Source organism: Macaca fascicularis, chromosome 7 (genome assembly GCF_037993035.2).
Source record: "Macaca fascicularis isolate 582-1 chromosome 7, T2T-MFA8v1.1".
NCBI lineage: Eukaryota > Metazoa > Chordata > Mammalia > Primates > Cercopithecidae > Macaca > Macaca fascicularis.
In genome coordinates this window covers 50621016-50638459 of record NC_088381.1, presented here as the reverse complement: position 1 = coordinate 50638459, position 17444 = coordinate 50621016, and the positions used below count along the sequence as shown (strand labels likewise).

The following is a 17444-nucleotide window of genomic DNA, read 5'->3' as shown; positions in this document are numbered from 1 at the left end:
TTTCTTACAAAGACATTTATTTTCCCCAAAACATACCTCCAGTTTACAAAATCCCTCCGAGTTCCACATTTAAATTAGAAGTCCTCACATCTTCCATTCCTGGGGCAGGCAGAGATGACATCCAGAAGGCATCAGAACATCTGAAGTCTCACTCTACTGGAGGCTGGGAGCTGGCCAGAGGCAAGCCAGGAAAAGACTGCCCCGGCCCCAGAATAGCACCATGGTGGGGGCGGGGGGCAGTCCCCTCTATGTCCCCAAAGCACTCCTGGCCCTGCCCTGCCCCGGGCTCTGCCTCTTCTGCTGCTATGAAAGGTCCAGAGGGCCTTGGTGCCTGCCCACCTGCCCACGCCTGCACAGACACTTTGGATACCACCAGATTCTCTAGCTGTGGTGAGGGGCTATGTCCCTCTCTCCAGGTTTCTGCCCCAACCCCATGCTCTGGGTAAGAATTAGGGGTGGGGTGGGGGTGAGGTATCCAGGAAGCCTTGAGCACAGAGGAGGTGTGGAGCAGGGAGCGAGGCAGGGGCCCCCTGCAAACCGCAGCGTGCAGTGTAGTTAGTTGTCTGTCTCCCAGCTGGATGGGGAGTCCTTGAGGGAGGAACTTGATCTTCCCAAGCAGGGCCCCCAGCACCTAACGCAGTGCTGACATCTGTAGTTGCTCAATAAACATTAACTGAATGGATACATGAAAGGAAAGGAACAAAGAGGTGGGAAGGCAGAAGGACAGAAGCTGACCCCCAGGGGCCCCATCACAGATCCCCGGAGAACCAGTGTGACCAGCACATGCTTCCGTGGGGAGGATGGGCAGGGGAGAGGGGCACTGCAGAGGAGGCTGGGCCGGGGGGAACCACACGTGTTCCAGCACGTGCATCTGCAGGTCTCTGCACAGCTGTGCAAGTGGTGGGCGCAGAGTGCCCACTGTCTTCATTTGGGGCAGAGAGGGAAAAGGCCAGTATTGGAGGAAGGAGGGGAGAGGAAACAGCTTCTAGACTCCAGGAGATGCTGAGGCCGCATTGTCCCTGTCTGAGAAGACAAGATTCTATGCAGGTGGAAGCCGGGCTGAACATGATCACTAGTGTATCAGGGCCATTGGCCATTGGAGAAACAAGGCCAGGGGTGACTATGCATCGTGTCTTTGGTGAAATAAGGCAGGGGGTCAGTCAGTCTGAATATTGCATCTTTTGGAGAAAAAAGGCAGCCAGATGGTCCACGCAGCACTGGAAGAAGAGGGTGGCGATGTGGTCAGTGTGCTGTGTCGCTAGGAAATGTATGTACGGTGAAACAAGGCAGCAGGCAGGATGACTTAGAGAGATAAGGCTGTGGGTGGTCTGTGTACTGTGTCTGTAAGAAATAAGGCAGCAGGATGACTTGGGAATCATGTCCATTGGAGAAATAAGGCTGCACAGTGGTCTGTGTATCACATCCTTTGCAGAAGGAGCCCACCTGTCAGAGCAGGATGCATCTGTTGGGGGCAGGGGTCACAGTGCAGCTCCATTGCAGCCAGAGGGTAGGAGCTGTAGGGAAGGGCAGCAGCTCCCTGGTCCTCATGGTCAGGCTAATTCTTGTCCATCATCTTCATTTCATGAGGGGAAGAAAAGAAAAGGGATGGGAAAAGCATTAGATGCCAGAAGCATCTATTTTGGGGATCATGCCAGAAGCCCAGGCACCTGGTCACACTTCAGGTGGGGAGTGTGTGTGAGACAGCAGCCCAACGGAGAGCCCCCATGCTGACCACTGCCCTGGAGGCCCAGACACAGATGCAGGTGCCAGGCATGCCGGGGCACCTGAGGGGGACCACCTCACGCAGCCCCCTCTCAGTCCCCACAGGTCCACAGCCCTACACACTTCCCTTCACTCCCCTCTAAGTGCAACACTTTTCCCTTCTCATCTCCAGATCCCATTCACCCTCCAAGGCCAGGCCCAATTCCCTCGTCCAGCAGGCAGCATACCCAGTGTCCCCTCCACACTGGTTTCCCTGAGAGTGACATGGCAGGGGCCCTCCTCCTTCCCCCGAGCTTCCTGTCTCCATGTGGAGGGCCATCCCAAAGACTCATATTTCAGACCCCACTCTGCATCTGGAGCTGAATGGAGACTTGGGAAGAAGGGCTTGGGCCCTGCCCCTGCCCTCGCCTTCACCCATTCTTGCGGCTCTGTGTGTCCCTGGGAAGAGGAGCTCTCCCATCTGGGCACTGCCTCTGTGGTTGTCCAGCATGGCCAAAGACTGAAGGGGCAGGCTGCCTCACCAAGGAGCAGGATTAGGAAGCAAACTGGTTTGTCCAACCAGGCCAGAAACTCTTCAAAACCAAGCTGACTTTTTTTTTTTTTTTTTGAGATGGAATCTCGCTCTGTCACCCAGGCTGGAGTGCACAGGTGTGATCTCAGCTCACTGCAACCTCCGCCTCCTGGGTTCAAGTGATTCTCCCGCCTCAGCCTCCCAACTAGCTGGGATTACAGGCACGCACCACCACACCCAGCTAATTTTTGTATTTTTAGTAGAGACGGGGTTTCACCATGTTCGCCAGGCTGGTCTTGAACTCCTGACCTCAAATGATCCACCCACCTCGGCCTCGCAAAGTGCTGAGATTACGGGCGTGATGCACCACACCTGGCCTAAGCTGACACTTTTTATCTCCATCTGCCCAAATCTTCTATGGTTATTTGATTCTGAACAACAGGAAAGAAATGACTTATCTCCTACATTTCCAAATGTCATCACTGACATTATAACAATAGGCCTCATAATGACTATGGACATTTACTAACCACCTACTGTGTACCGGGGACATGGCTACCCAGCTGAACATTTCTCTAGCCTCCCCTGAGTTAGGGCTCATATGCCTGGGTTCTGACCAATGGGATGTGACGCAGGCTACTTCCAGTCAAGTTCTAGAAGGAAACATATCCTTCCTTTTTCTCCCTTTGGCTCTGGAGGGGGTGTGTGAGCTCGAACAGCTTCTTAGACCTAGGAATGAAAGCTTGAAGTTGAAGAGGGCAGAATCCAGGTAAGCGGAATCTGGCTTCAGGTCATCAGTGGTTTTATGATTACCTATGCTGACACTATCACAGGAAGGAGGAATAAACTGTCCTGGTTAAGCCTCTGTCATATTTGGGTCCCATTAGAGCAGATGGGACCTTGGTTACTCAGCCCTCTGCCATCTCACCATGGGGAAGTTGAGGCTGCTCTTCTGCAGAGGGGGCCTCAGGTCACCAGTGAAAGGATGATGCCTACCCACCCTCTCAGTGTCTCACACACAGATGTGTGCACACACAGACACAATCTCAAGCCCAGGTGTCTTTACCTTCTTTGCTGTCAGAGTGTTTCAGAGGCTGCAGGGCTGTAAAAAAAAAAAAGGAGGCATACATGGTGAGGAACTGTGGGAGGTGGTGGGGTAGGGAGTCAGGCAGAGGAAGGAGTGAGGGCTGGAAAGGGCAGGAGAAGTTAGCAGAGTGGGACCACTTCATAGCACAGGGGAAGGGGCCCTAGGCTGCTGCCCGAAGCCCCAGCCCCAGGTCCCAGTTCCACTCTGTGGCTTGTCATTCTCTCTGGGCCTTAGTTTTCTGCATCTGTAGAATGGGACAACCCTTGAGCCCTCCACCTCCAGCTGGAGTTGCGGAACTGCCCTGAGCCCACTCTACACACAGGGTGATGTGAGAAGCTAAAGGAGGCTGGCAGATTTGCAGGTGGGCCTGGGACCATGTGGAATGAGACTAACCAACTCCCTCACCCACACTCTTCTCCCCACTCCCTCCCTTCTGCCAACTACATCTGCCTCTGAGCATGAAAAATGAGGTCTGATCCCAGAGCTGTCTCTATGCCTGCCACACTGGGCACCAACAGGCAAAGAATTAATTGGCATAATTTATAGCAGTCCCCAAGTGTCAATCTCCTGCCCTTCCTTCTGCGGGGGTGGGGAGGAAACCGGCATTAACTGGAACCATCCCAAATGGCTCAGCGGAAACCTGCCTCTCCCAGCCTAGGATCCCCTGGAAGTCGGCCTCCAGCAGCCATGGGCACCAGTGCCTGGGCACCACCCAAGCTGGGCCCCCAGCTTACTGTGCCATGCTCCTATGTCCTTTGCAAGTACCTCCCTCTCCAGTCACCTGAGAGAGCTTCAAAACAGCCAGGGCAGGGTCAGGATGACATTTTACAGATGAGAAACTGACACCCAGAGGAGCAAGGCACCTTGCCCAAAGCTACAGAGCCTGTAACTAGAACAGGATTGTCTTAAGCTGTTTGCCTAATAGTAATAGGACTCCAGCGTATTAAGCACTTGGCACTAGGTATGGTACTAGGTCCTTTATGTATGTTATCTCAATTAATTAAATTAATAATTCAAACAACCTGTGAATCTGTGATTATCCCCATTTTACATAAGAAGAAACTGAAGTCAGAGAGGCAAACCATCTTGCTCAAGGCCACTCTGTTTACCTGAGATGGAGCTGGAACTTAAACCCAGACTGCCCTGTCTCTGGAGTCCCTGCTCCCACCCCTAGGAAGCTACCAGACGCCACACTGTGGGGCCAATCAGGTGGAATCAGCCCTGGCAGATGGGGAAAGGTTGGCAGGAGAAATGAAGACACACCTGGGAGGGAACCGGGTGATCCACCTCCTGCCTAACTCTGGGCAAAGAGCAGACTCACCGGGGTGGCAAGGCCTCAGTCCAGAGAACACATTTCATTCAAACCTTACAGCAAATCTGTCCCCTCCAGATCCTAGAGTCCTCTCTCCTTTCCCATATGTCCCTCTCCCAGCCAAGAGTGCCAGCTCCAAGTTCAGACTCACCTGTCTTGGATCCTTCTCCCTCCCCATCCTGGTCCTCAGCTCCTGCAAACACAAGAACTCAGAATAAACAAAACTCTTTCACAAGCCCATTTTCATGCCAGCACTTTCCCACCCAAGAGTGCAGGAAGCTAGTGAACAGGGCCTGAGTGGGCCTGACCTGTGGTCCGAATGCTAGACACGGGTTGGAGCCCGAGAGCAGAGCACAGCAGAGCTCAGCCTGTGACAACATGAAGGGGCTCCCGGCCTGAAGCCCACCACTCACCCAGCCAAAGACCACCCACCCAGCCTGGAGCCCACCACTCACCCAGTCAAAGGCCACCCACCCAGCCTGAAGCCCACCACTCACCCAGCCAAAGGCCACCCACCCAGCCTGGAGCCCACCACTCACCCAGCCAAAGACCATCCACCCAGCCTGGAGCCCACCACTCACCCAGCCAAAGGCCATCCACCCAGCCTGGAGCCCACCACTCACCCAGCCAAAGGCCATCCACCCAGCCTGGAGCCCACCACTCACCCAGCCAAAGGCCATCCACCCAGCCCGGAGCCCACCACTCACCTAGTCAAGGACCATCCACCCAGACTGCAGCCCACCACTCACCCAGTCAATGACCACCCACCCAGCCCGGAGCCCACCACTCACCCAGCCAAAGGCCACCCACCCAGCCTGGAGCCCACCACTCACCCAGTCAAGGACCATCCACCCAGACTGCAGCCCACCACTCACCCAGCCAAAGACCATCCACCCAGCCTGGAGCCCACCATTCACCCAGCCAAAGACCATCCACTAAGCCTAGAGCCCTTACCACATACCCAGTCAAGGACCACCCACCTACCCTCCACCAGCCCACCCACGCATCACCTCACCCATCCACTCGCTCAGTAGCCCTGCCAACCATCAACCTCCAACAGATGCAACCAACCAGCCGTCTACCCGCTCATCCTTCCACCTGTCCACCTCACAAGTACTCACCTATCTGCCACCTGACCACTCTCTTCTTCCCTCTCCTTCCTCACCTCCAGCCATCCCCAGCCTCTGACTACCCATCTACTCTCATGCATCTGTTTACCCACCAGGGTCAACTGACCACCCACTAATGTCCTCTCACCCACTTGCCAGTCACCAATGCCAGCTCAGGCTGACCCTCAGCCCCACAAATGGCAGCTGCTTCAGACCCTCTCACTCTGAGGCAGGCATGTTCCTCCCCAGTGCCATGCCTGCCCCTGGCGTGCCGACATTTGTGCCGCACAGCTTCCATGCTCTGGCCTGCTCTCTCACACTTACACTTTCACAGGCACACTTGTTTACACAGACACACTCATCCCCTTGTAGCACTTGGCCTTACACTCCCACCACCTTCCAGTCACACTCATCCACACTCATCCTGTGGTATCTACACATGGACAGACAGGCTCATGCTTGTTCACACACACAAGACATAGACTCAAGGTCACACACAGACAAATCCAGCCCCCTTTGCACACTCACATTCATTCTGTCTCTAGAAAGTGACACTCTATTGACACCAAAGACACAGCAACATACCCCAAGACATGTAAGTGCACACACACACACCCTCACCTGCATTCTCCTCCTCACAGCTCTGTTTGATCTTTCTCCAGCACACGAAAGCCAGGGCCACCAGCAGTGCAACGAGACAGACAGAGAGCCCCACGGTCACCCACAGGGCCTCTGGGGGGAATGTCATGGGCTGCCCTGAGAGAAAAAGTAGGAACGGTGAGACCGTCAAGCTTGGCCCCATGTCCCCGGAGGACAGCACCATTGGCTCCAAGTGTGAACAGGGGCTCCCACCCTCACTGGGCCCTAACACTATGAATAAAGCTCACTGAAGTTCCCATAGTCCCTTTGCCATACACTCCCCAAACCCTGATACAACCCTGGCTGATGGGGACACGCCTCAACCAGGAAGGATTGAAGAGTCTGTGGTTGAATGATGCTCAAGAACCTTCTATGGCTCCCTAGTGACTTTAGAATAATGCTTCAAGCTTCAAGGGTGATTCAAGGACCTCTATAAGCTGGCTGCTGCTTACCCTCCCCTAACCTTTCTTTCTAATTCTACTGTAGGAGCCTCAGCTCCAGCCAAACTGGTGTCCTAACCATTCTCCCCAGAAGCAACTGGCTCCTTCCAACCTCTGCACTATTGCTATCAGTTTCCCAAACTCTCTACCTAGCTCACTATTCACCTCCTCCAGAGGCCCTCTTTTGACTGCTCCAGTCCCACCTGGTGACGTTTTCCATTCTAGGGATCAGGAGGCAGCAAGCGACGGCCCATGGGCCGAAGCTGGCTTGTGGCCTGTTTTTGTACAGTCCACAAACTAGTGATGGTTTTTACATTTGTAAAGGAATACCAAAAAAAGATGGGGGAAGGCGGAGGAGGAACAGAAGGAGAAGCAGCAGCAACAGAGATGGTGTGTGGCCCACGATGCCTAAAAACATTTACTCCCTGGCCATTTACAGAAAACGTGTGCTGAGCCCTACATACAGATGAGGTCACTGAGGGGGCTGGAGCGAGGGCTGGGAGTTTCCCCAAGGAGTCAGGTAGGTCTGCAGGGGCCTTGCCAGGGGGATATTTACGTGAAACACTGAGGCCCCTCCTCTTAGAGCTCACATCAAGAGGGATGAAGTTGAGAACCCAAAGCTGGGCAGGGCCAGGAGCTGTTCTGAGCACAGCCTGTGTGGCTCCATCTTACACACCATCCTCCAGGCTGGCCCCTGCACCCAGCTGGGTCCTGGGCAGAGGTCTTGAGAGGAAAAGTCTGAAAAAGACAGTGCTGCTTTCCTTTGCTCTCTGGAGACGACGCGTGCCCAGGGCCTCAGCACCTTCTGCAGGAGGCCCTGTCAGTGCAGTGCGCAGTGCCATGGACCCTTTGGCAGCAGAGACCCCAGCATAGGTGCACCTCATGCAGGGATCTGTAGATGTCACCTTCAATAGGCACCGCTGGTAAAACTGCTGCGCTGGCCATTGGAAGCAGAGGGATCCATCGCCCCAGTGATGAAGAGAGGTATGCAGAAAAGGAGGGCAGCAGCTAATGTGGTGGCCAAGAGGGCCCGTCCACAGAGCACACAGTAAAAAAAACAACCACCGCCACCCTGGAAATCCCATCATGGGGCTCTGACGGCAGAGGAGGGGGCAGAGCCACAGAAATGCTCAAGCAGAGGGTCTCTTTCCATGTTCCCCCTTAGCTGGTGTTGTCCCTGGAACACAAATTAGATTTGCCCTGTTCACCCAAGAAAGGACAGAGCTAGGGTTCAGGCCACATCTCCAGGGCTTGCTCCATAAATCCCCCTCTGAGAGGCCCTGCACAGCACACTCAACTTCACTAACTTCGTCAGGTATGGGACAGACCAGCTGGAGGACTGAAAGCCTGATCCCAGAATGTTTTACATGACACAAAGCTGCCTGAAGCAAAATACAGGCCAAGGGCTCCAAAGTAGGCCAGAACTACTCTAAGAAAAACAGGAGGCTGGCTGGTGGGGAGGAGAGGAAATTAGGCTGAGAGGCCAAAGTTGGATTCTGATCGTGGCTCATCTCCTCGCTGCAGGGCGCTGGAGCCTAGGCCTGCGGATCCACGGAGGAGTTTAGAGAGGCAGCGAACCCTCCAGAGTTACATGCAAACTGCCGCATTGATCATTTATCCAATTTTCAAAGAGGGGTCTGACCCCAAAGACTCAGAACCATTGTGCCAGTCTGTGACCTTGGGAAAGCTCCCCCTTCTCTGTGGACCTCAGTTTCTTCATCTGTGAAATGTGCTTGGCAACAACGGTCTCAATGAAATCACTCTTTTATTTTTATTTATTTTTTAAGACAGTGTCTTGCTCTGTCACCCAGGTTGGAGTGCAGTGACACTATCTCAGCTCACTGCAACCTCCGCCTCCCAGGTTTAAGCAATTCTCTTGCTCCAGCCTCCCAAGTAGCTGGGACTACAGGTGCGTGCCACCACACCCAGCTAATTTTTGTGTTTTTAGTAGAAACGGGGTTTTCCCATGCTGACCAGGCTGGTCTCAAACTCCTGACCTCAAGTGATCCACCTGCCTTGGCCTCCGAAAGTGCTGGGATTACAGGTGTGAGCCACCACACTCGGCCCTAAATTCTTTTGAAATCACTTTACATGTTAGCTACTCAAGTTTAAAATAGAGAATTTTCTCTTAGGTGAGAAACATTCTCTTTGCAATCACATTTATACTCACAAGTCCCTTCTGCACAGCATCGCAAATATCCAGCTCAGCCCAGGGTGCAAATGACCACAAAGACCCCTTATGCTTCAAGGCCTTCTCAGCTCCCACTTGCCCCTGGAGGTGTCCTCACGACCATCCTCCCTCCTCTGAAAGCTTCATATCCTCTGCCAAGATCACTCTATCTTGTATTTCTTCTTTTCTCCTGTGAACAGCATTTTCACCACTAGACCATATGCTATTCTCTAAAAGGTCAAGGACATGTCTCAGAACATTAGAGAGCTCAGGGCAGCCACTCTCTCCTGGATAGCACAGGCCCATGGGGTCTCCAGGAGGGGAGTGGTTTCCATCTTGGGGAAGGGGTGGGCAGAGGGAGCACATCCTTACTGGAAGGAAACACCTAAGAGAGAAGGAGAAGTGAGCCTGAACTCCAAGCAGACGATGTGATGGGCCGTGGCTCCGAGCTTGTCAGAAGTGGGGACCACATAGGGCTCAAGGGGAAAAGGACAGGAATAAGTCAGTGAGTCCTGAGGTGCGTGCAGACCTGGAAACTGGGGGCGAGATCAGAACTTGGATGGGCTGGGGGTCAGGTGGAAGTCGTCAGAAGACAAGAGGAGAACCAGACAGACAAAACCTGCTGTCCTGACCTCACTGTGTACCAGGAGGAGGTCCCTGGGAAAGCTCAGAGACAGATACTGAAGAGCCAGACTGAGCACATCGGCCCAGGAAGTGACTAACTAGAGGCCTCTCAGGGCCAAACACAGATGGAGACTGTGGCTCTTGACCTCAACACCCTTCACACCCTCAGGCACAAGAGGTGCCCACCGGGCTAGGACCTGGAAACCAGAGACAAGACTCACTAAAGGGGCAGCCTCTATCTGGTGTTTGACCACATGGGGGCAGCAGAGACAGCCCCTGCCCATCCAACTGCTGCCTGGGTGGAGCTCAAGTCTGCAGGAAGAAGAGCTGACGTTGACTCAGGTGTTGAGGACTAACTGGGGAGGTCCAGCTGTCACTCAGGGCTTCAGAATCAGATGGCATCCACGGACCCAGAATACCTTCCTACCACTCAGAGGAGTTGCTGTTGGAAAGCACACTCACACAAGTCCCCTGGGCCATGCCTTGTGGCTGCCCCAGCATTCCTGCCCATGCCTCCAAATTCCGGGCAGGTACTTTGTCCTCTGCATAAGAAGCATAGGTGCCACGAAAAGCACTCTTAGGAAGGCAAACATTATAAATGGTTCTTATCAGCTCGAGTCCCTTAAGGACTTGTGGGGAAGAGTGTGAGCACCTGACGTCTATGAAAGGGATTTTGAAAAAGTCTTCTGGCCACCCAAACCTACGGAAATTCCACCTTAGGGTCCGGTAAAGAGGCAGTTACTCGCACTGTCCTTCCCCAGCTGTTCATCTGCCCGTACCTGTGATGGTGACAGAACCATGCGCGTCCTGCTGCAGCACGGGGTTGCGCACCAGGCAGCTGTAGGTGCCGTTTGCACCCAGCACCACCCGCAGGACGCTGTGCACATCGAACAAGCCCTGCTCATTGGCCATCTGCGACGTGGTCACGTTGCCAGTCAGGGGCGCACCCTGCCCATCCTGCCAGAACACCTCGGCCTCAGGGTAGCCCCGGTAGCTGGAGCACGTGATGGTCACCGTGTCCCCGGGCCGCAGGTCCTTGTTAGGCTCCAGGGTCATGCTGGGCTTCGAGTAGGGAGCTGGAGGTGGCAGAGGACAGGGGTCAAGGGCAGGGCAATGGCAGATGACGAAAAGGATGCATGGGGCTGAGTACAGGAATCAGCACTGGGGCTGGGGTTCTGGGAGCAGTGGTGTAGCAGGGAGTGAGCTGCAGGGGGAATGGAGGATGAACCAAGGGGAAGGCGTCCCCCTCCCGGTGCTCACCAGCCACCTGCAGGCTGACTGCAGCGCTGCCAAAATCCCGGATGCTCACGAAGCAGGTGAAGCTGCCCTCGTCCGCCACACGCACGCGCTGCAGCCTCAGGGATGCGTTGCCCTGTGCCAGCAGGTCCAGGAAGAGCGCCGTGCGGTTGGCATAGGCGCTGCCCTGGTCCCGGCCCTCGGTGAAACTGTGCACCAGCTGTTTGGTGTCTGTCAGCTGCCAGATGAGGTTGAGCTGTGCCAGGCTAAAGCCAGGCTCGGGGGAGAAGGAGCAGCGCAGGGTGGCATCAGTGCCCACCAGGGCTACCACCGGGTCCTCAGGGACCTGGACCTCCACGGCTCCTGGGGGCGGGGTCAGAGGGGCAGGGTGGTGAGGAGAAGCAGGACTCTCCAGGCTACCATCCAAGTCTCCCAACCTCTTCCCCCATCAACTCCCAGACCCTGTTCCGTCTTCCTATTTTCTTCTTAGATGCAAAAGTAAATTAAGCCTGAGGACTCTCAGACATGGAGTCTTCTCAGTCCTCTGAGAACAATCACAGCAGGTGGGTCCTGGCCTGACCAGATCAATCCCAGGGCCAGGCCTGGGCTAGATGACCCTCACCGACTCCAGCCCTGGTGAATCCTGCCATCAGGACTCCTTTCTTTCTCCCACCCATCTGCTAACCCAGATGTGGCTCCAGTCTTCCCAGAGGCTTCCAGAGCCTTGAAGTCAGGAAAGCCAAGAAGGCCTGTGATTGCTCCGCCCCCAACCCCATCCAATGAACACCCCCACCTCCCCGTTATCTTTCTCCCTATCATTAGGAGGCAACTCGCTGTTCCGGGAGACTGAAGGTGGGGCCAGATTCGGAGCTCCCAACCCCTGCTGATAGAAGCAGAACCCCCCTCCCCCAGGGGGACACTGAAGCAAAGAAACCTGTGGGGCTTCTCTGGGGTGTGATGGTGATGGAGCCGTGTGCATCCTGCTGCAGCACAGGGTTGCGCACCAGGCAGCTGTAGGTGCCGTTCACACCCAGCACCACCCGCAGGACGCTGTGCACATCGAACAAGCCCTGCTCATTGGCCATCTGCGACGTGGTCACGTTGCCAGTCAGGGGCGCACCCTGCCCATCCTGCCAGAACACCTCGGCCTCAGGGTAGCCCCGGTAGCTGGAGCACGTGATGGTCACCGTGTCCCCGGGCCGCAGGTCCTTGTTAGGCTCCAGGGTCATGCTGGGCTTCGAGTAGGGAGCTGGAGGTGGCAGAGGACAGGGGTCAAGGGCAGGGCAATGGCAGATGACGAAAAGGATGCATGGGGCTGAGTACAGGAATCAGCACTGGGGCTGGGGTTCTGGGAGCAGTGGTGTAGTAGGGAGTGAGCTGCAGGGGGAATGGAGGATGAACCAAGGGGAAGGCGTCCCCCTCCCGGTGCTCACCAGCCACCTGCAGGCTGACAGCAGCGCTGCCAAAATCCCGGATGCTCACGAAGCAGGTGAAGCTGCCCTCGTCCGCCACACGCACGCGCTGCAGCCTCAGGGATGCGTTGCCCTGTGCCAGCAGGTCCAGGAAGAGCGCCGTGCGGTTGGCATAAGCGCTGCCCTGGTCCCGGCCCTCGGTGAAACTGTGCACCAGCTGTTTGGTGTCTGTCAGCTGCCAGATGAGGTTGAGCTGTGCCAGGCTAAAGCCAGGCTCGGGGGAGAAGGAGCAGCGCAGAGTGGCATCGGTGCCCACCAGTGCCACCACTGGGTCCTCAGGGACCTGGACCTCCAGGGCTCCTGGGGGCAGGGGAAGTGGGGGACATAAAATGGGGACTGAGGACAGGTGGGAACTCTCTGGGCCTCCCTAGTCCCCCTCCCTGCCCCGCTAAACCCAGGCTCTATCCACCCCTCCTTTTAAGCCTGAGACCCAAAGTAATTTATTGTCTCAGGGCCTCATTCAGTTGAGAATATAGTGAGCACCTGCAGGTGTCGAGCATAAGAGTCAGAAATGCAACAGAGAGCAACACTAAGGTCACACACCCACAGAAGTTACATTTTAATGGGAGAGAGGGACAAACGGGCACACAGATTCTCATCAGCATGTGACTAAGGTATGTGAAGAAAAGAAGCCAACAGGTTAGCAAGTGAAGCAACAGCTTTTCAAAAATCTGGCAGGTACTTTACACCTGCCTGCGCCATGTGCATTTCCCCATGAGCGTAAGTAATTTTATAAACTGGGGAGTCCAAAACAGTATCCACCAAAAATGTCAATAGTGGTTTTCTCTGGAGGAGAGAGAATCACAAGTGCCTTTTTTTTCCTTTTCCTAAAGAAACACGATTTGTTTGTATACAAGAGAGAACACCCGTACCTTTAAATACGGTGGTGAGGCATGTGATCTTTAAAGCGATTAAGCTGAAATGTACAAGGAATGAAAAAGAGCTGACATGCAGAGAACCCCGTAGAGGAAACAGCAGGTGGAAGGCCCTAAGGCAAGACTGGCCTTGCTGTGTGGAAATATCAGGGAGTGTTCCGTGTGGCAGATGCATCTGATGGGAGGGCATGTCCCACCCAGACCAAAGTTGACTTGGAGAAACCAGTGAGGAATCTAAGTTTTTCTATGAGTAATGGGAATCACTGGGGAGTATTTTAATCATGCATAATCTGAGTAGCAATGCTTAAAACTCAACTCTAGCTCCTCTGTGAAGACTGGACTGTGGCAGGGCAAGTGGGAGGCCAGTTAGGGGCTATTTCAGCCATCCCTGTAAGAGGGGAGGGTGGTGTGGCTTCAAAGGGTGGCAGTAGAGAGGAAGAGAGGGGGGCAGATTCAAAGTTAATTTAGGAGGGAGAATCAACAGGACTTGCTGACGAGTTAGAAGGGGACCAGCCTGGCAGATACGGTGAAACCCCGTCTCTACTAAAAAATACAAAAAATTAGCCAAGTGTGGCAGTGCGCACCTGTAATCCCAGCTACTCGGGAGGCTGAGGCAGGAGAATTGCTTGAACCTGGGAGGTGGAGGTTGCAGTGAGCTGAGATCACGCCACTATTGCACTCCATCCTCCGCAACAGAGCAAGACCCCATCTCAAAAAAAAAAAAAAAAAAAAAAAGGACGAAGGAGGAGGGGGAGGCAGAAGGAGAGGAAGAGGGGGAAGAGGGGGAGGATGGGGAGGAGGAGGAAAGCTGGAACAGGCATCCCAGCTGTCCAGAGTCAACTCCACTCCCAGAGACAGGGCCAGGTCATGTCCAGAGCCAGAGCCTCCAGCAAAAAGCCCCTGGGCAGGGTCCCTGATCCCATCCCTGCCGTCTATCCTGTGGAGTTACCCCGCAGCCTCCCCACCCGGTCACCTCTGTCTTCATACTAGCTCTTCTTCTAGAGCCCTGGATAGTTAGGCAGGGGTCCTGATAGCCTTTCTTTTGGGGAAGCGAGCCCCCCACCCTGGCACTACCATTCTTGGGTAATGGTTAGATTGTGTGCTTCGAGCACTAGCAAAACAGGCACACTCAAAATGTGTGAAGATCAGCCTTGAAACAACGCCAACTGAATACAGCACTCGTTAAAGGTTTCCTGCATTTAGAAAAAGAACATTGACTTTATGGTTATTATTTTTATTGTGGATCATACTCAGTATCATAATCTTCGCAGTACCTAGAGATCTCTAAAGTTTTTTTTTTTTTTTGAGACAGAGTCTCGCTCTGTCGCCCAGGCTGGAGTGCAGTGGCGCCATCTCGGCTCACTGCAAGCTCCGCCTCCCGGGTTCACGCCATTCTCCTGCCTCAGCCTCCTGAGTAGCTGGGACTACAGGCGCCCGCCACCTCGCCAGGGGTTTCACCGTGGTCTCGAGCTCCTGACTTCGTGATCCGCCCGCCTCCGCCTCCCAAAGTGCTGGGATTACAGGCGTGAGACACCGCGCCCGGCTGAGATCTCTAAAGTTCTTAAGCTAGCCTTGGATCTCTTGCTGAAACCCCTGGTGCCCCAGGCCAGTTCTCATGCCCTGTCAGTCGGACCAGAGTGTCCCTTGGAGGGGGCATTTGGGGGAATGAAACCTGGTAAGTCACCCAGACAAAACCCTTTCTTGCTCTAGAGAAATCAGAGCAGCCATGGGTAGAGACAGGCACCACTTCTTTACAGCCACAAGATGGCGCCAGACACTCAGCTTCGTCTTCCCCACAGAGGAAGCTGTCTCAGAGCAGAGATGCTGATGAGAATTTGAAATGCGGTGAGGATATTATTAAAATAGCTATTATTATTGAGTGCACTGTGTGGGGAAAGTCACATCGTTTATTCTACACAGTTATTGGGCACCTACTATGCAGCAGCCGCCCTGGCCCTGGGATGGACCCTGCTCTTTGAACAGGGAGGAAGCAAGAAAATACCAGGTGGGGGCAAATCTAGGCAGAATAATGCAGGGAGGCCAGGGATAGGGAGGGAGGAGCGGCAGTGTGCAATTTTATACAAGGGAGCCAGGAGAGCCTTGAGAGGAGGTGAGACTGAGCAAAGACCTCAACAAAATATGGGATCTAGTCATGCAGACATTTAGGGGCAGAAAGTTCCAGGCAGAGGAAAAAGCGAGTGGAAAGGTCCTGGGAGGGGGCACACACAGTGTATTCAAGAAACAACACGATCACATTTAGCACTCATGTTCCCATTTTACAGACAAGGAAATGGAGGCTAAGAACAGTAAAGTGAGTTGCCTACTGGATCCCACAGGTGGAAGTAAGGTATGGCCCTGCTAGCCAGAGCTGGCTTGGCAGGACCCCTGACAGGCGTGGGCACCCCCTCCCCAACTGCCACAATCACTGTCCCTCCCCTCCAGTCCCCATGCTGCTACCCTCACCTGTGAGGCAGAACCACAGTGCTCCCAGGGCTGCACCCACGTGCACACCCATGCCAGGGCTGCCCCGCCGATGCAGCATCTTGCTGTGAGGCAGCTGACAGCTGGGCTCCCTGTGGTTTAAGGCTGCCCCTGCCTGGGAGTAAGAGGATGCAAAGCCTTTGTCTCCAAAGGTTCTCCCCAGACCGTCTCTCACCTCATCTCTCCTGGACCAGAGTGGGGAAGGCTGCAACTGCCCACTGGGAGGTCTTCGTTCCCATACCCCACAGGGCCCCCTGCTGAGATGCTTGGCAGGGAGTCCCTGGGGAGGCCTGACAGGGAAGATGGGGCAGGGGGCAGCTGCGATCCACCCTTTCAGGTAAGATGTATCCAAATATAAGGAAGAGGAGGCAAGGCAGCAGGTGAAGGCAAGGTTGGCTTGCTCTGGGGCTAGGATGTGTGCAGATTAATTTGGCAGTAGCTGGTAGGGCAGAGCAGGAGCTCCTGTCGGGGCCAGACTTACAGATGGGCTGACAGGTGTGAACTGTATCCTAAAGGCAGCTGGGAGCCACTGAAGCTTCCTGAATAAGGGAAATACATGGTCAGAGCTGAGCTTCATGAAAATTAATCTGATAGCACCTCCACCCCCATCTGATGGGAGGGTGTGTTTCAGCCAGATCAAGCAGGGCTTTGAGAGACTAGTGAGGAATTTAGTTTTTTCTATGAGTAATGGGAATCACTGGGGAGCGTTTTAATCACACATAATCTAGGCAACAATGCTTAAAACTCACTCTAGCTCCTGGGCACAGACTGGATTGTATCAGGGCGAAGGGAGAGGCCAGCTAAGAGGCTCTTTCAGGCTGAGTGTGTTGGCTAATGCCTATAATCCCAGCACTTTGGGAGGCTGAGGCAGGCGGATCACTTGAAGTCAGGAGTTTGTGACCAGTCTGAACAACATGGTGAAACCCCATCTCTACTAAAAATACAAATAATTAGCTGGGTATGGTGGTGGGCACCTGTAATCCCAGCTGCTTGGGAGGGTGAGGCAGGAGAATCGCTTGAACCCAGGAGGCAGAGGTTGCAGTGAGCCAAGATTGCGCCACTGCACTCCAGACTGGGTGACAGAGCGAGAGTCGATCTCAAAAAATAAAAATTAAAATTAAAAAAAGAGGCTATTATAGCCATTCCTGTAGGAAGGGATAGTGGTGGAATAAATGAGGGGGCAGACAAAAGAGAGAAAGCATGTCTGGGTAAAAGTGACAGCATTTGAGGACTTGGGTAGAGAGAAAGAGCAGTCAGGTTGGCTGTGGTTTCAAGTCTCAGTGACAGGGTGGAGCATTCACTGAGGCAGAGAAAATGGAAGGGTTCAGTACAGCTTGTGTGAAGTCAGCAGTATTTGCAAAGAAGCTTCTAGGACAGAGTTTTAGGAGGCGACTAGGTGTATGAGTGTGGGAATGCAGAGAGAGAACATTTGGTAGCTTAATATATCTGTATTGAGTGACCAAGACAGATCAGAAGTAGAAGAGGCAAGGACTGGGGATGACCCCAAGGCTGGAGTCAGGACTGAGTAAGAGGCAGGTCTGTGGCTGCAGGTCAGGCCTGAGCTGGGGATGGGAAGAGCGGACATCCCTAAGTCCAGCCGTGCTCCCAATCCCAGCCACCCTCCAGGCTGCACACACCTCTTCCCTGAGTCTGACAGCTGCTGCCTAAACATTCGCACCATGTCCTGATCAAGCCACATCTATGCCAACCAACATTGATCAACCAGAATAGAAATGATTTCACGTCCTCCTAACACCCTGGGAGAT

At 54.2% G+C, this 17444-nt stretch overlaps 1 protein-coding gene across 13 annotated transcripts in view; it reads right to left on the bottom strand.

Annotated features, from left to right (window-relative positions):
* Nucleotides 1-17444, bottom strand: part of CD276 (CD276 molecule) — a 30704-nt gene continuing 13260 nt past the window's right edge. For 8 of the 13 annotated variants that reach the window (XM_045395718.3, XM_065548137.2, XM_073996287.1 and 5 more), the window contains 9 exons: nucleotides 15661-15793; nucleotides 12284-12622; nucleotides 11785-12099; nucleotides 10875-11213; nucleotides 10394-10690; nucleotides 6363-6497; nucleotides 4784-4825; nucleotides 3300-3335; nucleotides 1-1573 (listed from right to left, as the gene is read on the bottom strand). In XM_045395718.3, coding sequence (XP_045251653.2) covers nucleotides 1551-1573; nucleotides 3300-3335; nucleotides 4784-4825; nucleotides 6363-6497; nucleotides 10394-10690; nucleotides 10875-11213; nucleotides 11785-12099; nucleotides 12284-12622; nucleotides 15661-15739 — 1605 coding nt within the window. In that variant the 5' untranslated portion in view covers nucleotides 15740-15793 and the 3' untranslated portion in view covers nucleotides 1-1550. Of the gene's footprint in view, nucleotides 1574-3299; nucleotides 3336-4783; nucleotides 4826-6362; nucleotides 6498-10393; nucleotides 10691-10874; nucleotides 11214-11784; nucleotides 12100-12283; nucleotides 12623-15660; nucleotides 15794-16159; nucleotides 16218-17444 lie in introns of all 13 variants that reach the window. The other 5 variants (XR_010588144.2, XR_012415145.1, XM_065548138.2 and 2 more) reach the window with 3 other exon arrangements.